The sequence below is a fragment of the Gasterosteus aculeatus genome, chromosome 12 (assembly GCF_964276395.1).
Source record: "Gasterosteus aculeatus chromosome 12, fGasAcu3.hap1.1, whole genome shotgun sequence".
NCBI lineage: Eukaryota > Metazoa > Chordata > Actinopteri > Perciformes > Gasterosteidae > Gasterosteus > Gasterosteus aculeatus.
Window position 1 is genome coordinate 21,201,456 of NC_135700.1, and position 25,638 is coordinate 21,227,093.

At 45.7% G+C, this 25,638-nt stretch overlaps 1 protein-coding gene across 6 annotated transcripts; it reads left to right on the plus strand.

The window, feature by feature from the left end:
- Positions 1 to 445: 445 nt before the first annotated feature.
- On the plus strand, positions 446 to 25,205 carry csnk1g1 (casein kinase 1, gamma 1). 6 transcript variants are annotated; one of them, XM_078085737.1, is made up of 14 exons: positions 448 to 787; positions 6,140 to 6,572; positions 6,927 to 6,967; positions 7,886 to 7,955; positions 13,929 to 14,080; positions 15,228 to 15,462; positions 15,578 to 15,663; positions 16,001 to 16,085; positions 16,176 to 16,324; positions 16,441 to 16,548; positions 17,569 to 17,679; positions 19,077 to 19,183; positions 20,659 to 20,682; positions 21,458 to 25,205. In XM_078085737.1, exons 2-14 carry the CDS (start codon positions 6,386 to 6,388, stop codon positions 21,510 to 21,512), a joined length of 1,410 nt encoding a protein of 469 aa, XP_077941863.1. In that variant the 5' UTR covers positions 448 to 787; positions 6,140 to 6,385; the 3' UTR covers positions 21,513 to 25,205. The 6 variants fall into 6 exon arrangements, with proteins under 6 accessions (XP_040021983.2, XP_077941863.1, XP_077941866.1 ...); XM_078085738.1 differs by having other exon boundaries at positions 575 to 709; XM_040166049.2 differs by lacking the exon at positions 20,659 to 20,682 and having other exon boundaries at positions 446 to 787.
- The last annotated feature ends 433 nt before the right edge of the window (positions 25,206 to 25,638 follow it).

The following is a 25,638-nucleotide window of genomic DNA, read 5'->3' on the forward strand; positions in this document are numbered from 1 at the left end:
CTGTTTGAAGCTAGTCTGTTTGCTGCACTTTGGAAAAAAATACGATCCTTAAAGTCAATACTATGTTTTTTAGACGCTTATGTACGACCCATATACACATACCTCTATAGATATAAACATATCTATGTTTAAATCCATGTATACGTATCCATACACTAATATATACATAGACACATAGATAAATCAATTACTATGTAAGTATACATAGAAGCAAATGTACAACTATGAATACTATATAAAAATATACTATGATTAAAAAGTAGTTTTTATTCATAGTATTTGTATATAGTTTTAGCCAATTACACCATACAAGACCATACAGGCAGAAAAAAACAAAAAGAAAAAGGTCCACTTTTTATTCTTTATCACAGGGGAAAGAAATGAAGGAGAACTGTCAGAGGAACTTAAACCTCTTATTATATAACAAAGGTGGGACGGCACAATCAGAATGATCTCGTCTCATCGCTGACCCGGACGTGTGCGTCGTGAAGCGGGCGGTGCCGTGTGTGTGTGTGTGTGTGTGTGTGTGTGTGTGTGTTTTTTTTGTGTGCATCCGGTGTGTTCGAACCTTTCCCCAGCAGCGAAGAATGGAGCGAGCCGCCAACGACGCTCCGCTGCTAGCGTGAGACACAACAAGTACCGCCGAGAAAGAACCAACACAAAAACCACACAAAACAAAACAAACAACCTCCAGGCGAAGCCCCGGACGGTACGTGCACGTTTCCCGGGGCGTGACAGAACGGGAGCCGCGTCCCGGTTTGCTGTGTGGATTCCGGCGGCGGCGAAGGTGAGCCCGTTGTGTTTGTCCGCGGCGAACGCCGCCTGACGGGGGCTGTTAGCGTTACGCTCTCTGCCCGTTAGCTCGTGTTTCCGTTTGCTAACGGGGCTAAATTCCCCCGCTGCGCCGCTTCCAGCTGTCACCCGGCCACCAGGAAGCGTCCGCCGCGGCGTTAATGGAGTCCGTCTGCTTTATTCGCTATTCACCAAACGGACATCATAGTTTGGTGTAAAGATAAACGTGTAGCGAACATGATTTCAACCCCCCCTCCTCCCCCGAAACAGCCGCTGCGGCTAAGCGCTGCGTGGCTAACGCTAGCTCGGTGGCAGGCTGGGAAAGCTAACTTGGCTAACGGTTGGTGGATCGATCTGACCACCGCCAACGTCCGTCTTTTGTCCACGGAGCGTCGGCGTACGATGGCCAGCCCGCTTCCTTGTTTTGATTCTACCGAGAGGGGGTTGGGGGTTGGTGGGGGCGGGGGTGGAGGCGCTTTTGATGGGACCCACAGACATTTATTACATTATCCATCCATCGCCTCCTCTGAAACACGTCCCCCTACAAACAAAGTGTCCCCGCTCCAATGTGCAACAACGCACCGTTAAGCGAGGCCCTTCCTCAGCCCGCGCACGGTGGAAGCTAACCCGGTTCCACTTACCGGGGGGGGGGGGGGGGTTGTTTGGTCAGGAGTCATTAAATGTGACGGTAAACGTGCACGTTTTCTTTGCTCGTGTACCCGTAGAAGTGCGCGTGGACGCGGGACGTGTGAATGCACCTTTTGCTCGCTGAACTGCTAGTTGTTGAATCAATATGCGCATTGGGTTACTCTTCATCTGCCCGGGGTCATTTTCCACTAAATAACGCGGCGGTCCTTTTAAAGAGACCAGCGCAAACCACTTCTGAAGTCGTCTTTTTATTTATTGAAATGTTTACTAGCTGGGCATTTACCCAAATTAGAGCCATGTGGATGCATGATCTTGTACCATAAGTGCAGTTCACTGCTACGCAATGTAGAACTTCTCAAGTAAGCTTTCCAATCGTCTTCACAAGGGAAAATACATCTGCTGAACATGCAATGCGTGTACGTTTTTAGATCCGACTCTCGGGTGGAGGAATTAGACCAATGCTTTGGATGTGTGTGCAAACCTACAATTTTATTGTCCTCTATAAATCAATGAAGGAGGAAGACTGTGGATAACCAAAAATCCCCCCCCAGTTATGATCATAAGAGCTGGCTTAAAGGAAAGAGCGAGAGAGGCAGCTGTTTGCTGGCACTGCCACAGCAAGAGTCTGCACCCCCCTCTCGGGCTGATCTTTCCACTGAAGGTTAATCACTCCACTCCGGCTTTGTCTCATTCAAAATGAAAAGATGTCAACAGAGAAGTCCCTATATAATAGATGCTAATCAGCCAGACGCGGCCCAGTTTTCTCCTAATATTTTGACTGCAGTGTTGTGGACTAATAATGGTTAAAGGTACATGTTTTCAATGCCACGTTTGTGAGATACTGAAGGAAATATGGATTTTAAAAGCAGCTATTAACTGGTAACATCAACTTGAAATGTTTAGCTTTTGGATGGAACAGCTTGACACCCCCTTTTGCCTCTTTTTACCCGGTGGGCTTTTTGTTTGTCCCCGACTGCAGAGTAAACCGTCGATGTGTGCGTTTGCATGCGTTCTCCTTGTTGCACAGATCCATCTTAAGTTCTGGGATTGTGCTAAAAGTACCGTCCTGATACCTTCTTCATCGTTTCCAGCGGGTCTAGAATGTTAAATAAACCGATTTTCTTCCAGCTGAAACAATATTGTATGTGGCACAGATGTGAGATCAGCAGAACTTATTGATTGTAGTCACAACCACTGCGCCTCGACCGTGACACAACACATTTCTTCTTGTGTGTGTGATGTGTTCTGTTTAAAGAGTTCCTGTTAAATATATGCAGTGGTATTATTGCGTGGATTCCTTTGTCTGTTTGGCCACTTGTACGCGGTGAGGTTAGAGCATCAAATCAATATTCAGAAAGCCAAATGAGAAGTGAAGTTTAAGAATGTCTTGCATTTAATGTTAACTGGGTTAATTAATCATTGCATTTAATGATGTTACTATTACTTGAGTTAAGGCCGAGCCGTGTTAATGAAATGTCCTCATGCAAATGAGCACTATATCACACATCAGGCGGTGCCCTCATAAAGATTTATCATTAAACCCGCAGCCACGTTTTCACGGGACTGACCCGACTGAAGCTTCCTCCTTGAAACTCGACTGTGAAGTTTAAAACACGGTGCAGCAACCGAACTTTGCCCCGATAGCCGGGGGCTTTGCTAATCCTCTCACCTGGAGGAGGAGGGATGTGAACCGACAGTCAATTCTACTCTCAACAATTGCGACAATTTCTAAGCTGAGTAAAACCAGTATAAATATTGAAGTATATTGTCGCCATTGAACGCTGTCAGGAAGTTTTTGTGGAGGAGATTGAAACGAAAAGGGTTCAGGGTTTAAATCTCTCATGCTTCTGGATAGATAAATCCTATACATGTGTTCTCCTTGTGAGGAAAATCCTGTTAACCGGATGCCAAAAGGTGTGTTTCCTCAAACACATGGTCCTTAATCAGGAGACGCGCTGCCTCCACAGGGATTAAGGCCGGGGATTCCCACATTACATCCAAACCCACGAAGCCATTCGTAGACCACAGAACGTTCAACAGTCCAACAGTGGATGGTTTATTCATTCCTTATTAATTAGGCAGTCCACTGATGTGAATTTGAATGAACAGACCTCCTCCGTAACATTTAATCTGTAAGTCTACACACACACACACACACAGAGTGAACAAATCTACTTTGTCATCCTCTCAAATAGTGCAATACACCACGACGACACCGCCACTTAATGTCCTATCAAATTTGCACTTGTCTTTTTGGAGCCGTTCCAGTGGATTGCCTTACATGTTGTTAATAATAAGCACATCGCACATGACGTGTGTCAATGAATGTCCAGAGGAAATGATGCATGAGGAGAAAAACCAAACCAAGTGGCTCATTACAGCATATTGTGCGATACGCCTTTTGTAATTAAAGGTTGCAGATTCTTTTCCTGCCCGTCTTGAAGTGCAGTTTTCCTCCTGTAAATAGGTCAGCATGAGTTACTCTCTCGTCCCTTTTTAATGGTTATTCTCCCGTCGTGCTCCTCCAGCGAGCATGTCTAGACATGTTTGACTAGCGAGGTGGCTGTGGTGATCCTGCCAGTAATACCATTTAAGCATTCTTAGAACAGCCAAAGGAACAGTACACTCAGTTTCGGGATATTGTTATAATGGGATATTCTGATATTCAGGATTTTACCTTAAAATAAACTTGTTTGGATACAATTTGCTCAAAATGAACTTATTTTGTCAGTTTTGCGTGTTGTATTATCTTAGACCCCGTTTACACGATGGGAAAACGCATATATTTTCATGCGTTTTGGCCTTTCATTTACACAAAAACGGAGGTTTTATCACGGAAAACAATCATTTCTGAAAACCGTTTTTGTGTTTGCGTGTGAACTCGGTCAAACGGAGTTTTAGGTTGTCAAACGTCACAGTGTGCGACTAGAAACGCTTCACGTCATGTGAGCGTCGAATTCTGATTGGTTTGCATGTCTTTATCCTTCTCGTTACACTGCCGACTACAGGTTTGGCATAGTTATGATGGCGCCCAGGGCCGTATTTATGCGGGTTCATATAAACAGAAACTTTTTTGAAAACGGAGGGGCAGAAATATTCGTGTCTGTAAATACCCCGGCTATGTGTAAATGTGGCCTTAAGCAATACATCTAGTGTCTCAAAACCAAAAGCTTTAAATTACATTACATATCATTTAGCTGACGCTTTTATCCAAAGCAATGGATCCAATCACGCACCGCTCCGTTAAAACAAATTCCCACTCTCAAAGTGAAACATTAGTCTTATGGAATGTTAATACATTGGCGTAAACGCGCTGTGTTTAGCAGCACTGCAGGCCAGGTGTAATTCTGTAGTTTACTGTGACGTGTGCGCTGATGGCGTTCAATCACAAACCGTTTTTCGTCGTTTTGCGCATGCTTTTATGTAACAGCGACGGTCGCCCTTCAGAGCCAACGGGCCGTCTTTGATGCTGCGATCTGGGCAGGCAATACCGAGCATGAGTCATCGGGAAGCCCACACACACACACACATGCGCTTCAGCAGCCGGCTTTCCGTGCTCAGGAATCACAGCGTTGTCATGAAAACATCAGTGGCTCTGTTTTTTTTTTTTTTAATTGAAAGCAGATTTTTTTGGGGGGGCGGGGTGTTTAATGGGACTCTACTTGACATTCGGTCTGCTTGCTTCAGTACGCTAATTATTTGAAGCTGGCTTACGGAGCAGGAAGTCCCCAAACAGGCCTGGAGTTGAAAGGGGAAAAGGGCCGACCTGTGTCCATAAAGTCAGGCTTCGGTGCCTCTGTGAGCAGACGTGGCTTTATGCAATTGTTTACATAATATCCCCCGCTGACATTGTCTGGCGGGCTTTAGCTGTGGGTGGTGGAGAGCCTTACATGCCTTCATGATCACCAGCTCCGACTTAAGGGTTGTGTTGATACTCAAACTGTTTACTGCTGTTTGCTGGGACCACGCGGACCTGATGACTTATCTCTGAAGCTCAGCGGCGCCGTTGCAGTAAGCCGGTCCCTGATTACCAGCGTCTCTCTGGCGAGTGTTCATGCGACTCGCGAACCCTCAGATAGGGCTTGAACCGGCAACCTCATAGTGAAGTTACCCCACCACCCCTCCCCCCCCAATATCCCTCCATCCCCTCAATGTCTCACTGTAAATTATCCTCCCCCCCCTAGTGAACTCTTTTGTCACATAATAAACAGTAGTTGGAATGAAATGACAAAATATCTGCCTCAATCAAGGCCACTGGATCATAAATGAATATTTTATTACTCCAATTTGCTTTATTGTGTTTTGTTTCTTCACTTCTTGAAGAGGGTTTTTATTTATTTTAAGTAGAACTATTTTTTTTTTTAAATGGGTTTGGAGTTATGATTAAAGTGTTTTTAATGACATTCATGCAGTTATTACATTACAGGTCATTTAGCTGACGCTTTTATCCAAAGTGACTTACATTACATTTTGCCCAGGGAGCAATTAGGGGATAGGTGTCTTGCTCAGGGACACTTCGACTTGAGACATGCGGCAGCCGGCGCTCGAACCACCAACCTAGAGGTTCCCAGCGCACCCGCTCTACCCCAGCGCCACGACGACCCAGTTCCACCGTTTAGTCAAAGAAGAAGCTGACTGGAGACCACCGGGCTGCATCTCTGGAGGGTTAATGACCTTTCTCTCTTTGTGTCGGTTACAGGTCTTCCACCTTCTCCTCCCTGGTACAAATGTTGAGGTGAGAGAGCAGCCTGTGCGACAGCTGTGAGCGGTGCGGGCAGGCGGACGGAGGCGGAGTGCCGGTCAGCTCCAACAGGTGTTGGTTTCATGAGCGTGACCGTGCCATCCAGGCACCGGCAGTGAGCGGGGCTGTGGCTGCGGTGGGGCCGGCCCAGGAGGCCTTCTTGTGCATCACTCCGGGCTCCCGGTGACCTGAGCTGCTGGCGCCATGGATCAACCCAGGGACAAATACAGCGAGCGGCCCGCCAGGAGCACCAAGGTGTCCCAGGGCAACCGCAGCGGACACTCGTCTCGGCCCTCGGGTTCCTCCGGCTCGTCCGGGGTTCTCATGGTGGGGCCCAACTTCCGCGTGGGCAAGAAGATCGGCTGTGGAAACTTTGGTGAATTGAAGCTCGGTGAGTTGAGTTTTAACCGCTGTTACTCGCGCGCCTTCGGGAACACCCAAACCGATCTGACCTTTTATGGATCAGCAAAAAGAAACCTGAACAGATTATTTGTATGAGAATGCATCGTCTTTAGATGTGTGTACATGGCAAACAGGTATAAGTTTAAGGGGAGCTGGAAAAAAAAGAACCCAATTTGATCATTTTCTGTCATAGACCTTTTTTTAAGTTGATCTTCCAAAAATGTAATGATTTACAAATGAAAACTTGACTGAATCAGACTTGCGGGCTCCCTGGTGACCCCTTGTGTAAAGCTTTAAGTGGTGTACTTAACTTTTAAAAGCCGTCTTTTCTTCCTCATTCCAGGTAAAAATCTCTACACCAACGAGTATGTAGCTATTAAACTGGTAAGTGAGCCTGTTCTCTCCCTCTGCTGATATAAGAATCTAATAATGATGGATTATGTACAGCCATGCAGGTGCACGAAGAGGCGTTCGGTGTGCTTTATGGCTACGCATCTAAATATTACTAGGAATTACCTCACGCCGATACAGCGTACTGCCGCTTGCAGTTGATTCTCAGAAAGCCGACTCTCCGGATGTGCTCGGGTGTCACAGAGAGCCGGTCGGCGAGGTGTGTCTCTCCAGTGGCGTCTGGACTGGAAATCCTGACTCGCGCTTTTATTATCGTTTCCCGCTGAGAGCACTAAACGGACCATTACAATACTCGAGTGTTATGTTTGCTCAATCCAGCAGTTCTCAGCTGCTCATAGTACTGCAAGGTGTCCGGACACTGATGTGGGGATTTTACACCTTTTTGAGGATTGGCTCAATAAATGTGTTTTGAGTGTAAAAAAACAAAACTTAAAATGAAGTGGGTAGAAATCTCAAGAAATGATTTTCCATGTGGGTTGAACCTGTTTTGTTTGTTTTCTACACTCTTAACGTTTGAGGTTCAGGCGGATCGTGACTTTTTAGCTTGGAGAAACTCTTCAAAATGGTGCCTGATTTTAGGCTTTTAGGTGATGACGCGGTCTCCTGTAACAGAGGGGGAGGACGGACGTGTCTTTTAATCTCGGGTCACAGGACAGAGCTGCTGGTGACGCCCACATCTGCACCTCTCTGAACATAGTGATAGTTTGGTAGGCGATAGGGTTTTCCTGGTTCAATTTGCAATTCTGTTATCATATTTTATGTCTCAAACGCAAAATAATTCCAAAAAATTCTCCCTTCTTACTGATTTAAAATATTTTTGTAGTTTAAAAAAAAAAAGTTTGATCACTTGTCATTAACTTGAGTGCTGGTTCTGATGTTTCCACTCTGCAGGAGCCAGTGAAGTCGAGGGCACCACAGCTGCATTTAGAGTACCGGTTCTACAAAACACTGGGAACCACAGGTGAGGTCACACATTCGTTGGCTGCTCCTCGTTCATTTCTTCTGGGGGGTCTGTGACTGCAGGACAAGGATTTGACTGTTTTGGGAGATAAGTGTGGCAGATTGAATCATTTCCACAACAAGTGATTACTCCACATGAGTTACGTATTGATCTTAAGCTGGGCCAGCTACTGTTTTTTTTAAATATGCAGGACTGTGTGTAGGTGAGTGCTATTATGGTTACGTGCGTAGAGGGCGCGGTGACCTTGCTTGTAACATTTCAACATGAAAGGTGTTGATATAATGAACTCTTAAACCACCGCAGTACAGAGGCAGATTTTTATAGTTTTTCTATTTCTCTGATCTACTGAAAATACTACAGCAAGACAACGTGTCTGCAATGGACTTGATGCGTGTGTGTCCAATGTCCAGGTGTGCTTGAGCTGACAACGATTCAATGTGTCACAGTGACTCGTCTGCATGGATCCAGTCTTGATGTGTTGAAACATTCTCTTATGTACACTGAACGCTTTTCAAACTCAGGCCTGGATGTTTCATTTTGAACCTGGAACCTTATTTTTGCACCCTTGCTGTCAGTGGGAAGAAGCTGTGAACAAAACACTGACATATCTAACATTTGTTTATTTACACATCCGGCAAAACAACAACATCATTCATTTGGATTTGTTTTTCTATACAATACATTTAAGTTGTGTTTCTTTGCTCTTGAGTCATGTATCGGGGGACTGGGGGGGAAAAGCCGTAACTAACCTCAGGAAGTAAACCGGGAACCGTCCATATCTCCGTTTCAACCATGTGCAGTTTGATGCATCGCAGGAGGCAGACGGGCCTTTTCTCGCTCCATAAGTTACTCTCTAAAACCACGTGACAAAAAATACAGCCGCCCCCCTTTTTTATTTTGAATTGGAAGGCTATGCAGAAGTTTGTAGATAACCGATAACTTTGATCATTTCAGCCATTTCGCCGGTCAGGATATCTGTGATGTCACTTCCGCCCCATTTGGGCATTTGGGCAAATTTGGACTTTCCCCAAAGACAAGCAGTCAGTGCGACCTTCTAAACAGTGTTTTCTTTGATCGTAACTCTGGTGTTAATATGATCATTTGATAATGTAGTAATAATAATAGGATGAAGTGATGAGATTTAATGCTGGACTTTGTCTCACATTATAGCCAGTAGTAACCGTTTTCCTCTAATCTCTCCGGTTGTTGGTGATCAATAATGACGTCAACTCAATTACCTTTTACATTTCATTACTACGTGTTCAGGAAGAATCACTTTTCCTGTAACTCTGCTCCCCTGAGAAGGTATCTGCTCTTCATAGGAGATAGTCGGAGTCTGCTGACACATCGCTGTCATAACAACCACTGACAGGAATCTTGCGAGGATTTAATCATCACTATAACGGAGAAATATAGTAAGGGCAAACTTTTTTTTTAGTCTTGGTACGAGAGGAAATGGGTGGGAACGCTAGAAACAATGGAACAATAGCAGTCTTTTTTAAATAGGTGTTCGTTGCTCTTCCGGTGCAATGGTTCAAATAATAATCTGTACCGATCGTCACATAAATACGCCTAAACTAGAATTAGTGTTTGACGGGAGAGAAGTTTGATCCCGTCAGTCATTTTGCTAATCAATGCTTTGTTTTAAAGCGCCGGTCGCATTCGCAGTTCGGCATGGAAGATGTGACGCGTGGTCGCACTTCTTAATGCGCTTATTGGGGGCTTCGCATGCATATATGACTGCCGGGCTGGGGATATAATGGCTATTGTTTTGCAAAGGCGAAGGGCTGGAAAAGGCCAACTGTGCGGAAGCTCATTAAACATTTAGAGAGCGGGTCTGCCTCTCCCGGTGGTAACCTGCCTCCGTCCTCTCCTCCAGATGGGATAACGCCACCTCTTTTATTCTCGGCCGCGTGCCGCATCTTTTGTGAATTAATGCGCTTTGGCTGCGATGCTCATTTAGGTGTTGGATCTGGTGCATAACCAACTGTCACTGGATATTAATGAGGGTGGTTTGCTTAGGAAGTGAACGTTTTTATGAGAATATTCATCAGCGAGGCCGATTTGTTTTTTACAAGATGAGGAGACGTTACGTTTGTTCAAGGACGCGTCCTTGTTTTTGCTGTAAATGTGTTCTGTTATTATTTTACTCAAACGAGTATTCCTTTTACGCTCCCACAGCACTCCCTGCCACTATGGATCCTAACGTAATGTACACAGGCTCATATTTGTTCTGCACACACGGAGCCCATTCTGCGTCTGGAGGATCGTTCGCTGGATAACAATCACGAAGCACATTCCTCTCTGCCCGCCGATGTGTTGGGATCGTTGTGGAGAAACGCAAATGTAACTTGTCATTGACATTATGGACTCTGTGAACGACGTGCAGCAGCCCCTGATACATAAACACAGCACGAGGAAGCTTGCACACAAATACTCTTTACATCTACATTTAGCAACAGTCAACATCGGAATGTGTGTGTGTGCGTGTGTGTGTGCACCACAGAAGATTTCCACTCCATTCTCATTTGTTTATCATTTAAGCGCCGCAGCCCTGACAGACATTTGCGGGTGCATTTTTTCAGTGCAGTTATAGAAATGAGTTTATTGAACTGAAGCAAGCCAACAAATATGTCTGCCAGAAACTCTGCTGCGGTCAGAAGAGGGATCAGCACAAAACACTGAGCGCAACCAAAGCCGTCTGTGTTCAACAATCTTCCAAAGAGCCAATGCTGAACCCAACATGGTGTCTCCTTGAGCCACGTCTCCACACAGCTGTCCTAAAGCTCACAGCGCCAACGTCCATCCGTCCCTCCTCTAACGTGCTTATCATGTCCACGCGCAGTGGTGGACGGTTCACTATGGACAGGCATGACACATAAATATGTACTGTATATGCAATGTGTATATAAATACATACAATACTCACACCTCCAGTATAATACAGAGTCACGAATTCACCTAACCTGCTTGTCTCTGGACTGTGGGAGGAAACCCACACAGGCACGAGGAGAACATGCACACTCCACTCAGTAATCCCAACATCATCTCTGTGATGTTTTCTTACATTATTCAAAAGAGAAAAAGAATCACCCTTTTTTTTTTAATCCTTAAAATAGGTTGTGAGGTAGCTTTGTGTTACGCATTAAGCGTAAAACAAATTTACAAGATTAAAATAATCGACATATAAAAGGTTTCTGCAACCCTCTTTTCCACAGTGACGCGTTACCTACTAATAACAGAACAACTACTACCAGATGGTCACAATAAAGCATCCAAGCTCAGGACCGGCGTCATCGGAGTGCAGAGAAAGAACAAGGTCTTTGACAGCTGCTCGAGAAATTGCACAACCACAGAACGTCGTGTTCGAGGACATTTGCGCGAGTGCCTTTTTTTAGTCGGGTTTAACACCAGTTTTATTTGTTCATCGCAAATCCATCCGTTTTTTTTTTTTTTTTTCTTCTCTGTTTTATGCGTCTTAAGTCTGCGTAAACGCTCGGTAGCTGTGATTTGTATGCCGGTTTCTTCTTTTCCGATCATGGACCCGCTCCTCTAAGTAATGAGATGAGTTGGGTTTTAAATACCCTTAATGCAACTGCATGTACTGGTGAAGGATATCGAGGTCATTACATTAGTGAAGCTAACGCTCTATAAATATTGTTCCCGTCGTCCCGGCAGGAGCTGAATTGGATTAAAACAACGACACGCCGTAGTAAGAGTAGATCTATCGATGCGGCCGCTGGCTCTGTTCGTCCGGGCCACATGGCGTTTATTCTCCTGAAGCAAAGCATAAACGTCTTAAAGACTTAGAACTCCACCCGAGGAAAGCTCTCATTATGTTGACGCACATTGAATGAGAGGACTTACAAGTGGTAGCTTGCATCAACGTCTGCGTCTCCCCGTACAATTAGAGCACAGGTTACAGGACGCGCGGTTTCCCCCCTCTGCCCGTGGAAGGCTTCGCTAACCTCCCGCGGAACAACCGTTTATCCGCTTATTTACAGCACATCTCCAATCTGACACATTCTTAGGCCTCCCACAGGCACCCTCGCTCCTGTGGCACAATTTGCAGCCCGCTGAAGTGCATAATGGTGTCCAGAGACACAAGATGGGGCCCAGCAGGACTCCTACAGGCCCGTATGCTGGCCGACTGCATTCGCTCTGCGGCCTGTTCTCTTACCACGGAGCCGCCGAGCGAAACGTCCTCTGAAGCAGTATTCTGTGGAAGTGAATATTTCACGATCAATATTTGGCTTTCTGATTGTCGGTCGCTGCTTAAACTACTTAGGTGGATGTTTGGTCCCTTTTGTTGAACTTGTTTCTTTGCTCTTGCTCCTTTTTTGTCTTAATAAACATGAATGAATTGAGCAGACCACTGATAAGCTTCTGATTGTGGGGATTGTATAAAAAGACAAAGGCTGGGTATCAACAATATTATATTGCTCTACGTTTTAGTCCTTTCGGAAATGGCCGATAAATTACTCTCTTTAGGATCGGAGGAACCGAAAGGAACGCAGATGTCCCTACTACTTTTAACGATCATGCAATTATAATCTTTCCAAGGACGCAGCACAGCTTAAGCAGTCTGACAAAGCAAGGTCCGTACCACTGACGCGCCAGCATTTCTCTGAAGTATCTGGAGAGGATCTTTTTTTTTAATAGGACAGGCTGGCAGTAAGCAGGGGCAAACTTTGAATCAGTCATACCCCCAAAGGCAATTAACAGTTTGACCTCATTTCCTGTTCTTAGGAAGTTTTAGGTTTGGAATCAAGTAGACGACGAAGAACTCTGACATGTCCAATTACAACTGATAGTTCGTAAGACGTCCTGCAAAACATTTAGATAAATAATCATTTGATGGTATGTGAGCAGGATGGGTGAGGCCTTTAGAAAATCCTCTTTGTGTGCTTATTACGGTTACCTGCACAGTTCACACCATGTCGTCCCAATTCATTACAACACACTTTAAACATGTCGAGGGACGAAGGATGTCACGGTGAAAAGGAACGATATACCAGATGTTTTGTTTTTGCAAATCCTTTTTTTTTTCTATCTTAATATTACAGCTTCATAGATATGCTTTTATTATGTACGTTCTTGCAGGTTAAATTCAATAGACACCATTTTAAAACAAATTAACTTAAAATCAAGTGCACAGTTTGGCGATTAGAAGTGGGGGGGGTTTCAGTTGAGGAGCTTCGATTGCAATAATGTGGATTATCTGCTGAAGTATAGATGGTATTAATTCCTCCTCCTTTCGATATTCAGCACTTGTGGGATGTACTGTGATTGGACTGCTGACCATGAGGAGTGCGGCTTCGCACCAAAGGCCTCAAAAACTCCCTAAAAACAGAGAAAGCGTGAACATGGCAGTAGTGGCGGTTGCCGGCCCTCCGTGTGGCCGTTTCAATACAGCGGTTTTGCAAAATTGCAGTTTATGCACGGAGGGGACAGATGGAGGGGATTTTGGAGCAGTTGGAGTGAGTCGAGCAGAGCGAGTATGATGCAGTTTTTGCAGTTGGGAGGATGTGATATGAGCCAGTGGAAAGATTAGTTTTCCGCCCTCTGTAGAGCAGTGACAGTTTTATCTGCAGGCTCTCTGTTGGGTTTCACTCTAAAGGGTTAATGTTTATCTTGCAGCTCGGTGGCCTCTGGTGCCCCCCCCCCTCACACTAGTTTGAAGCCTCTTTCACCTTGGAACCAACTTGCACATGTAATCAGTCAAGGGAGGCAAGAATAATAAACCATATTACCACCCTAACTCTCGTACCTCCCACTAGTAACAAAACAAACCTGAAGGACATATTCTCCAACTAGTATTTTATTTGTCTCAACCGTCCTGAGTGTCTTAGATGTCCTTGTAAATGCATAGTTAAACACTAAAGACGCAGAAATGACCCAAAACAAACGTGAGGACGCGTACAGCTGTGTCCTCTGGGATGTGGGTTTAACTTCTTCCCGCTTGTTTTTCAGCTGAAGGCGTGCCGCAGGTGTTTTACTTTGGGCCCTGTGGGAAATACAATGCCATGGTTCTGGAGCTGCTGGGCCCGAGTCTAGAGGACCTCTTTGACCTTTGCGACAGGACCTTTTCTCTGAAGACGGTCTTAATGATTGCTATACAGCTGGTGAGTTCAAACCACTACACGATGACACATGAATGAGTCCGCGAAGCACGCGGTGTTCCCTTTGAGCGGCAGAGGGAAAATGTCAAACAAGCGCTACTAAATATCCTGATCTGTTTTTCCGTGAAGTGAATCAAGGTACCGAACGAGTGATACTGCACAGTAGATTAACAAATGTCCCAGTACAGATGACAATTTTCTATATTTAGAAACCTCCTGCAGTTCTCCAGTTTTCAGGTTCATTCAGCCCAACTAAATTATACATAATTTCGTCCGCACAACGTCCTGCCCACAAAGGTGCATTGAGCAGGTGTGCTACCAGTGCAGCGTCTGCAGATCACCCGTCTGTCGGTGTACACGCACTGTTGGTCAGAGTCGGGTAGGCCGTCAAAAAGAGCAAAGCCACCACTGACTCTCATTCGGTGTGAGCAGCTCACACGATGGGCTTGTAGCTTTTAGTCGCCTCAGACATCTCAAAATCTCTAGCATTTCATTTTGTCAGCACAAAACCTGCAGTGCTCTTGTAATGCGGATAGCCCCTGCATATTCGTGAGGAAAGCTACAGAAGGGCACAACATAAGCACGATGGTGCAGAACGGGGAGTTGCCTGCACCTCTGCCGATCTATTTACGACGTAGGTCTGCATAAGTGCTGTGAGCTCGTCCTTCTACACCAGCTCCTCTTGACCATTGCTTATTTCCCCTTTGTGATCGAGCTGTCCGGTCTTACTTTTGGGACATATTATTGACTAAAGGGTTCACTTGATAATTAATTTATGTGCATTTGGTTGTATCATCATGACGTCTTTAAAGGCTTCTATAACATCTGGGGACTTGCAAGAAACCGACGTGTTGCAGAGAGAGACAAACTTGTGTATGTTGTATGAGTGAGGCACTGGATCCCACATTTTACTGAAATGCAGCTCAATTGCATCTTAAGTATGTGCCTACGTCTTTCAAACCGAGGGTCCTCGGTCCACGCTTACTTTAGTGAATTATTTTGTCGGATTGTTGGGAGCGGGTAAAAATGTAAAAAGTCCCAAAGCTCTCGAAAAGGCGGACGTATTGTAGCAGACAACGTTCATTGATTACGTCACCTTTTGGGTAAGTTTTGACTGCTTTGCTGACTACGCAGTATTCTTTCTCATCAGATTTCACGAATGGAGTTTGTGCACTCTAAAAACCTCATCTATAGGGACGTGAAACCTGAAAACTTTCTCATCGGACGGCAAGGGAATAAAAAGGAGCACATCATCCACATCATTGACTTTGGTCTGGCCAAAGAGTACATCGACCCCGAGACCAAAAAACACATTCCATACAGGGAGCATAAGAGCTTGACCGGCACTGCCCGATATATGTCCATTAATACACATTTAGGAAAAGGTAAGATTACTTTGTGTGTTTGTGGCGTCGTCCTGACCAGCATATTGTGTAATGTGGATTGCTGCTTTTATTCTTGGAGTTTTTCAGTGAAATGTTATCAAATCTATTAATGTAGAGCAAAGCCGGCGAGATGACCTGGAGGCCTTAGGCCACATGTTCATGTATTTCCTTCGTGGGAGTCTACCATGGCAAGGTCTAAAGGTATGCGAAGCACATGGAAGTATTGTCCTTAGAAAAACATGCATCAATAAAGAGATATGGCATGATTTGAATCTGATAATCAGATCAGCATTATTGTTTTAGTTTATGAATGTATTGAAAGTCTGTTTTCTGTTTTTAAAGTCTAAATTCAGTATGATATATTTGAGAGGATATAAAAACAACGGGAAATGAGAAGTGATGGTAGATAACCCGTATAGACGTTCCAGTTCATCAGTCTGCGTGTAGAAACCGCAGCATGCTGAGAAGGAGTTTTGATATGTCTCTGATAACGCGTCAGAATCGGGTCATATGTCTTTCCGTTTTAACTCTCCTGCAGGCCGACACGTTGAAAGAACGATACCAGAAGATAGGAGACACAAAACGAAACACTCCCGTCGAGGTCCTTTGTGAGAACTTCCCCGGTACGCCGACGACGCCTGTAAAGCTTGAAATCCCTGTATAATTTAAATATTAAAGGTTAAACCACTTTTTAAAAAATGTTTTTAATTCAGAGGAGATGGCCACCTACCTGCGATACGTGAGGCGGTTGGACTTCTTTGAAAAGCCGGACTATGAGTACCTGCGGACTCTGTTCACTGAGCTGTTTGAGCGTAAAGGATACACCTTCGACTACACCTACGACTGGGTTGGCCGGCAGATTGTAAGTAACGCACGTCAACTCCTCGCACACGCGTTTCCAGGAGCTCCGCCACTGCTTTGCCGTCAGGAGGTTCAACCGCTGGTTGTTTTTGTTGTTGTTGTTGTCGCCCCCCTCAGCCCACACCAGTGGGGTCCGTCCATATAGACTCTGCAGCATCTGCTGTGACGAGAGAGAGCCATCCTCACAGGGACCGGCCCTCACAGCACCCGCCAATCAGGAATCAGGTACGCCAGGTGTTGTGCTTCGTGCGTGTCAGGCTTTTGTTCCCGTGCGATCAACAGAGGACGTGCGTTACAACCTTTGTCACATTTTGTCAAAACGTCTCTGCATTCGTGTTTTGGTGGACTAAAGACAATTGATCTGATTGACAGCAGCCAAAAAATAAACGGAAAACCCTTTGGAATCATTTTACATGCACAACATAAGTATATTATGTGTAAAACGATATATATATATATATTAGTTTTACACTCAAATATTATTGTGATTAATTCATATTGGAAGATATCATAATGTAGAATTGCATCATCTAAATGTATTTGCCATGTATTCAATCCACACAGGAGTATACATAGTATCTACCATGTGGTTGTTTCAAATACAGTATTAAATCATTGATCTACCAGAAAACATGATGCATCTTGGCCAATTTTAAGATTTGATGTGACCTTACTGGGTAGAAGACTTAAGTGAAGTGAAGGATTAGAGGTTGAACAGGTGAGACCTTTATGAAAGGTGCAGGTTCTGGAGTCAATGTCTTTTCTGTAGTTGCCCCTTGCACAGGTTTTAGTCCATCGCTCAGTTTATGGTCTATGAATTTCATTAACTACTTTGCAGTGAGATCACAGATGAACGGTCTCTTTTTTTTGTGTCAACTGCGTTGGCTTCTATTGTTAACGAAGGCAAACGTTTGTTTGTTTATAACGTAAATGTGTCCAGATTGAGGGAAAAGTTTGAGACGTTAGAGCTTACCTCCATTCGCCTTCAGGCTCATTAGATTCCATTGGATTTCAGTTCTTTGGCTGAAGCTTTGATTTTTATTCCCTTTTTATTTTGTCGCATTTCTTTATTTTATTTTTTTTCTTTCTCCATTTCTCATGCCGCTTTGCATGACGCCTGGCCGCGCACACCAAAATATCCAACTCTCCTAACGCGATTATCCCATCACCACCCGCCACCCTCTCCCACCCCCCCACCTGTCCTACTCCCACCCCCGGTGCCCCCCCGCCCCGACTCCTGAGCAGACAGCGGTCTCAGATCGACGAGGAGCATGGGAGGTGCAGCCCACACGCCAAGCAAACTCCTCCTATCTGACCTCCCACCTGGCAGCGGACAGGCACGGGGGCTCAGTGCAGGTATACACTCCTCACCTGATCAAACACAACCCCCCCCCCCGCTATGGAGTCGGATCTGTCTCATAGGGTGCAACCCAGAACAATGAATATTTCACTATTAGATATCAATCAATTAAATATTTTGGACCAGATTTAAATTTACAAATTGTGAGTTTCTTTCCTTTTTATTGATTTTTTTTTTAACTTAACCCTACTTTCCAGGTGATACAGAATATATACAACTGCACTGTAGACCCTCACAAATGTTTTTAATTGAATCTCCTGAAAACCAAATCAGATTTATGCTCACAAATAATCAGACGGAATGGTATTTCTTGAATGAATCAACGTTTAACATATTGTTTGTTATATTTTTTGCCTTGTATGTGAGACAGATCTACAACCATATACCCCCCCCCCCCTCTCCCCGACCCCCTGCCCTTTTACCCCTGGCTGGGAAATGTTATTTTCTGCACCACCATATGCATGTCATCTGGTGCCGCCCGCCCCAGATGGTGAAAATAGTATTTGGCTTTTCAAGGCCGCCCTGGTTGTGACCATCTCTGGTAGTACAATTCTACATGCGCAAAGACCAGGACGCCTCTCGCATGGCAGAGTTGCGTGGCTCGGCCGGCTAAGTGCATGCTCTTTAGTCGTAAAGGGTCATTATGCTTTAAGGAACGTCCTGGTATGATTGGTCTTCTTGTATTACTGAGATCGTCCCGGTCTTCTTACAGGCTCGGTTTGCATAGGTATGTACGGTGTAGGCTTTGTTCGACCTATTCTCCTAAACGTATCAACCGTTCATGCTGAAACCATGTGGGGGCTGCCAACTTGCAGCCAAGCATGCGGCATTTCCACCAGGTGAAAACTGCTCTCTGCTCACTTTATGTGTGGAGCTCGTCTCCTGTTTTTTTTTTTTTTCTTTTGGCAGAAGCCGCGGTTTCTCCGGTTGGACGCCCGGTGCACAAAGAACGGGTAGAGAATCTGCTCCACCGTGCCGGATAATGGCTACGGAGGCAACATGGGTAGCAGAGCTAATGCTAGCTAGCCTTGTTGTTACACCGCTGGATTAGAAAACACGTTCAACTGTCAGCTCGATGTTGAGGCTACACAGACGCTGTCCTACTCTCTCAAAATGTTCAAATGTTCTTTTCATATATATATATATATATATATTATATATATATATATTGTGAGGCAACGTCAACCCAACGCTGCAAAGGTCTGAAGACAATAAGTGTTATTTTACTGGAGGTTCACACTGACCATGTGACCCCCATCTGGAATGAGTCCTTTTTAATCCGAGTACATCAGAGGAGGCAATGGTGGTAAACGACAAGCGGTTTGTTCAAGTTCATTCTGGCCCACGTCTTAACTGCCCCCCCCCTCCCCCCCCCCCTCTTCGTCTGCCACAGGTGGTCAGCTCGACCAATGGGGAGCTGAATGCAGACGATCCGCTGGCTGTTCACTCCAACGCTCCCATCGCCGCCCAGGCCGAGGTGGAAGTGGTCGACGAGGCCAAGTATGTGTCATGCACCCGGCCGCACCTCTCCTCCATGTCCGTCTGCCGCTTCCTCTCCCCCTCTCCCTCCCTCTCTCCACGTTTTGCTATGCTGTTGGATTGTGACAGCCCCCCCCCCCTCCCTCCTCCCCAAGCTGCCATCTTACCCCTCTCACCTTCTACTTCACTGTGTGGGTGTTTGATCTTGAATGCCGCCAATATGCGTCTTTCTTTTAAGAAGGCACACGTAGAGTAAGTTCTCAGTCGGAGTTAATTCACAGTCTCGTACCTGCGGTCCACCTTCCAGCGCTGGCGGCCGCCGAGGGGAGGACTTCAATTAGCAGCCGGACCGACTGTTGACTGACCTTTATCGTCACGTCTTTAACCGTATCGGCAGCGATCAGGCAGAGCAGATTCAGTCGGTGTGGCAGCAGCCAGACGGGATCACACCAGATTGTCCGTGTGGTGACAAAGATTATGATATTGTATTGGTCACTTCTTTGTCAAACACGAGGCGGGAGCATGCCGAAGAGCTGGTTGCACGAGCTAAACCGCTACTGGTGTGAAGTCGTCAGCAGAGAGGTGCCGTGCTGAAGGGCAAAGAGAGAAGGTCTTCTGATATTTGAGTGAAGGGACCGTGAGGGCTTTGCATCTGGGATTAGGGGCGTATGTGAGCGAGGCCCATTTGTTTTTAACAAAAAGAGCTAAACAAGTATTGAGATCTGGTCACATTTTTATTTCCTGTCTTTCCCATCAGAGTCCATCAACGCCACTGTATAAAAAAAAAACAATCAAGTAGTTCCCTTCTGCCAACTCTCCTCATGAATCCCAGAGGTTCATCCACTTTAGTCTGTTTTCGTTGTTCTTTGTGCCCAGATGAGACTTCCTCCCCTTGTCCCCGTTCACACGGATGTCTGATATGATGATCGCCACGTTTACTGCCTCTGTTGGATATATGAACACGGTGCATCTTAATTAATGCTTCTTGTTTTTAAGGAAACATCAGGTTCCCGTTCTGAATAAAGAACAACACAAACAGCTGCCTTGTTTTCATAGAAACTCGTCAGATAGCTTCTGTCTCTGGAACAACAATATTAATAATTATTATTATTATCAGAATTCATATCGATGTTTGTTTACAAATGAGTGATTCTGTGAACAGTAGCACTTTTATATCCATTTGTTTACTCAGGATTTTACGTTTTCACACTAAATGACCACATTTGGCATATTCAAATGCTGTATGAAGTCATACGTGCATTTACCTCGAACTCCTAAAACGTGCCAAGCAACACCCGATGAGTAGATGTTCCGTAAGCCTTTCTGCCCTCTCCTCGAGCGCTCCCTCTCTGTGTGTCGTTGTGTTTGTGTGTCTGTGTGCATGTCTGTGTGCTACGTGTCCAGTCCCATCATCTTGGTCTTTCTGTATTAATCTATCTTTCTTTTCTCTCTACACTCTTTCCTCTCCCTCTCTTCCTCTCTCTCTCCTTCTGTAGCTGCGTGAAAATGCTCAACCTGTGGTGAGTCCCTCTCTGCTAGTCCACCTCCGCCTCGTGGGTCAGGGAGTGGACCAGCCGGGGCCCCCGTCCAGTTGTTCTTTTAGCGCTTTAAGTAGACCCTCCCGCCCCACCGGCGCCACAGTGCCGGGAGGCCCTGAGAACACTGTTCCTCCGGTGAACAAAGCGCTCCGATGCAAGTCAACCAGACGGTCGTGTAGCATTCGGAAGTAGCCGCTGATGTCAGCAGCTCGTCTGGCTTCCGGTTATCGGCCCCTTAGGCTCCTGCTGCATGGTGCCCCGTTATTGGCTTTAAGGCCCCGTCACTGTCCCATGTCCTGATCAACAGCTTCTTCTCTTTTGTTCCTCCCCCTTTTAGTGTGTTTGTATTGACCGTCCAGCCCCCCCCCGTCCCGTCCCGTGCTCTGTGTGCACTGCTCCTTTTATTGTTTGCGTCGGGGGAAACGTTGCCGCCGGTTTGTGTCGGCGTCTCCCGCTGTCGCGTCTCTGGGAGGTGAATACGCATGCAGACACTCGGTGGACGGCACGTCACCCGTCCTGTCTTTCGTGCTAACGTGTTACTAATTAAAACCTGTTGCCAGCTGCGGTCCTCTCTGAGGACGCCCCCCCCCCCCCCCCCCCCCCCCCCCCCCCGCCCCCCGCCCACCACCAAAAGGAAAATCCAAATCAAATTCAGCTGTCTAACGGCACCGATCTGAGCGTCCAGGCGTCATTTTTTTGTTCTTTCTGCTTCTCTCTCGTCTATATGCCGGTTTAATTCGCGTGTCTCTGTCTGCAGGTGCTGCTGTTTCTTCAGGCGGAAACGGAAGAAGAACACGGCGAGGCACAAATGATCGTCCGCCACCGGCCCGAGACGCGTCCGGCTTTTTGTCGTTTCAGAAATCAATAAGGCCACATTGAGAATGAATTCGGGGGACAACCTGAAAGATCTTGATTGGATGGTTTTCTGGAGGGACCCGCGTATAAAAACGAAAAAAAACCCACGAATGATTTGTTGAAATGTGCGAGACGCTCGTGTCTTTTTCTTAGGAGTCCTTTTTCTTTTTGTCTTCTTTCTCCCTCTGAGACGCGTGGAAATGTTTCGCAGGCAAGCCGCTCGAACGGGGGAACCTTTTTTGTTGGATTTTTTGCAGAGGATAATCTTTTTGTTTTTGCAGTTGAGTGTTTTTATTTGTCCGGTTCTAAAAGTTTCTCTTTGCGGTGTTTTGCGAGACAGGAAAGCGGTGGAGCCGATCATGTTGTGATTTCTTAAATCCTGTTAAATCGATCGCCCGCTTCACCCCTCGTTGGTCACGGCGCCCTTTCGGTCGTCGGTGGCGAGGGACTGAATGTAAACCCGAGGAGCCCCCCCCCCCCCCCCCCCCCACCTTCCCCCCCCCGCACTGTTCTTCCTCCCAAAGAGGGGACCCCCAAGCACTGGGCCCCCTGGGGCCTGAGGGAGCAGAAGACCAGAGACGCCTCCTGCACTGCGCTCCCCGAGGAGGGTCTCCCCTCGACGGCCCAAATCCCCCCTCTGGCGGTCCCGCTCCTGACTGCTCTGAAGCCACCTGACACTTGTACATGGGGGGAGGGGAAGGGGAGGAGGGGGGGGGCGGGCAGTGCTATTTATGATATTTATATGTCTTGGTTGCCACCAGTTTTCTTACTTATTCTAAAACATACACTGAATGTCTGGACAGAAATGTAAATGACTTTGGAACATTTATATAATCTGTCATTTTTGGAGTTCAGACCGACGTATAAGAAGTGGGGGAGGGGGGAGGGAGGGTGGGGGGTGTGATACCAAAACCAAGTGGATTAAAAGGACATTGATGAACTTGGTTATTAATGGACACCGGTCCATTCACCAGTAAACACCGGGGGGGGAACGTTGCTTTGGAGTGACGAGGAACTGACGCGCTGTGCTTTCCGAGACTGAGATCACAGCCCCCCCCCCCCCACGCTGCTGTCCAATGCCTTAACCCCAACCAGTCTCCGCCCGTCCTCCATCAGTCCACCACCAGTCTCCACCACCGCATCACATCACCATTTGGATAAACCAGTTGGCCGCATGATGGTTGTTCGATTTCATTTGGGGGGGGTCAACTGTAATACAGGATGTCCAAAGTTGCAGACTGTTCCCCGGCTTGCATCAGCGAGACCCCCCATCTCCCCCCAAGAGAGAGCAATGCCAGACGGGTTTGTAGAAAAGATCTATGCTGGTGTTCCTGCGAGTCCGGTCTGAAGAACAATGTCCTGCAAAGCCATGTTTGAACTTTGGACAACTCTGCTGAGGACCCCCCCCCCTCCATCGTGAGCGAATGCCCATGCCATTTTCATTCAGTGTCATGGAGGACTGCCTTGAGAACAATATCCTCGATGTGTCGCCTTGCGTATCCTCCAAAGAGAATTACCGCACGCAGGTGTTTTATTTTTTTATGTTCTAATCTTGCTAATGTGAATTTGTTTAAACGCAACTTCCTTTTCTCTTGTGTGTCCCATTCCAAATAGCCATGGTTTTACGGGGAAAGAGAGGGCGACAACAAAAAAAAAAGCTCGACACCATGACTGCACTACATTTGTTGACCCATCTTTCCCCGACGACACTCTGCCTTCTTAAGACTGACTTTGATCGTGCTCATTACTTTATTGTAGCTGCCTCATTGCTTGGCCTTCCCTATCGGGTGCAGGGAATAAATATACTTTAAATGACTTTAATCCCCGCCCACGTTTATCCTTTTTTTGTGCCATTACACCATTGTCCAATCATTCCTTTTTCCTTTCTGTGCGCGCACACACACACACACACACACACAGACTTACTCACTCTCGCACAAACTGGCTGCAGTCCTGGGTGGGTGGACTCGTGTTAGAGTTGCCGTGTGTGGACCTTCTCCATCGTGCTTTAGGAACACGCATGTTGTGGATGAGGCGAGTTATCTCAATGAACCTGCGTGTATTTACACTGTATAGCTTTGGGTTTATTATCAGCCCTGTCAGTGACTCCGGGGTCTAACTTATTGTGTTATTGAAAGTACTTGAATATGAAATATCTACCGGACCCTTTTCTGTTTTTGTTTTTTGTTGTTTTCCTTCCTTGGTCGTTACCATAGTAATTCCACACGTAGGATTGAAGGGGAATGGCGGGAAAACGGGCTATTTGAATGACCGGTGTTCCTTTCTTTGAGACGTCTCCGTGTATCCAGACTATTTAGCCTGCCACGTTCCCCCTGGTGCCGTTCCGGAGACTTCTACTCGCCCCGCGCCTTTCTGCCTGTGCCAGGGAAACATGCAGTTGAACGTGTTCTTGACCGTCGGCGCTCCGCCGGGTGTCCTCGACGTGTCCGTCACTTTTGGGAGGTGGGGAATTGCAAAACGCCCCGTTGCCCAGTTCCCACCAGCAAGTGTTTTTACCAGTCGCTTCTGTTGGTTTCTTTCCATTATTGTTGAAACCAACCGCAATGTATCGATTTTTGGTTTGCGGCCCGTTGTCTTTGCAACATCTTGTTCTCCCTTGAACGGCGGGTCGGCTGAAACGGTAGATGTCGATGTATTACTCTGATGTATTTACGTGTTACTCTCTGGGCCTCACGCAGAGCGATGTAGGAGTACTCTGTGTGGTTTGTATCTGCATGGCTTATCTGGAGACGACAGCCAGCGGCCTCAGTCTCTCTCTGTCTCCGTCTCTCTCTCTCTCTCCAGTGAACTGTCCTCACCTCGTCCACCGTCGGGTCGGTGAGACGTTTCGGCTTCCGGTCCTCATGTAAAATAAATGTCTTCTCACCGCACATTCCATCTCCGTTCCCATTTCTACCGATGTGCTTCAGTCGGATTTGTGTTCATGGCTTTCGTTGTGCGTCGGTCACATTTCTGTGTGTCAAAGCTGTGTAAACGAAAGCGAGGGACGGTTAAAGTGTGAATGAATGGCTTAAGTCTTTATGGGTTCTCTGGCACTTTTTCCCTGTTGCTGTACTGTAGAATTGTCTTGGATTTACTGTATTGCTTTTCTTTGAGGGGAGAGGTTTAGGGTGACATTTACTGCAATATTGTGATGATTATTTGTAAATTGTACAGTTCACAATTATACTCTTTGTTCTTTCTGTTGGGATTCTATATCAAATATGTATTCTTTGATATTTTTTCCCCTCTCAGACTGTGGAAAATCAAATTGTACAGCTCCAAGAGTTTATCCTCCCCTCAGCTTTTTTTTCAGAGCTATGATTAAGAGAAATCTTAACTGTAAATATATATTATTGTGTTGAAATATGAAAAATATGAATGTCACAATGTATTTGAATGAGTTCGTCAAGGGCTTCAAGAATGAAGGACCCAAATTTCTTTTTATGCTTTCATATTTTTGATTTACAGAAAGGTAAAGGTCCTTTTTTTTTAATCTGAAAAGCCCTTTTCTCTTTTTCTTCCTGGATTCATATAATGTGTCACACATGAAGCTTATAAAATCACTTTTTATTCCCTCCACACCGAAAGGGAAACTCCAGTTTGCACCCTTTTTTATGTAAAATAAAAGATCTCTCCACCTTGTGAAATGTGTCTTTTTATTTTCTTTTTACACATGGAGTTGATAATCCAATTCTTCTCAGGGTTTGTTTTTATGATACATCATCAAAAATGTGAATAGAGCAAATGCTCGACAAGAATGAGGTATTTGCTCTCAAGGCAAGTTATTGGTAACATCCCTTTAAATTACGGAAATATGGATATGTATAGGATATACAATATATATTTAAACATAAGAGTCATCTGTTACCTGAAGCCCAGGCTGAAAACTGATAGAAATAAAAGATAAATATCACTATCCAAGTTAATGAATGACCTTCAATCATTGGACCTCGTTTCCCAAAACATGGAATTAAATTTCAGGTTTTCAATTTTTAAGCTTAAGGGCCGATTGACTTAAGATACTTTATACTCCGAAGTGTAGTGAACATTTCCCAGTTGGTGTTTACCGATATGCTTTAC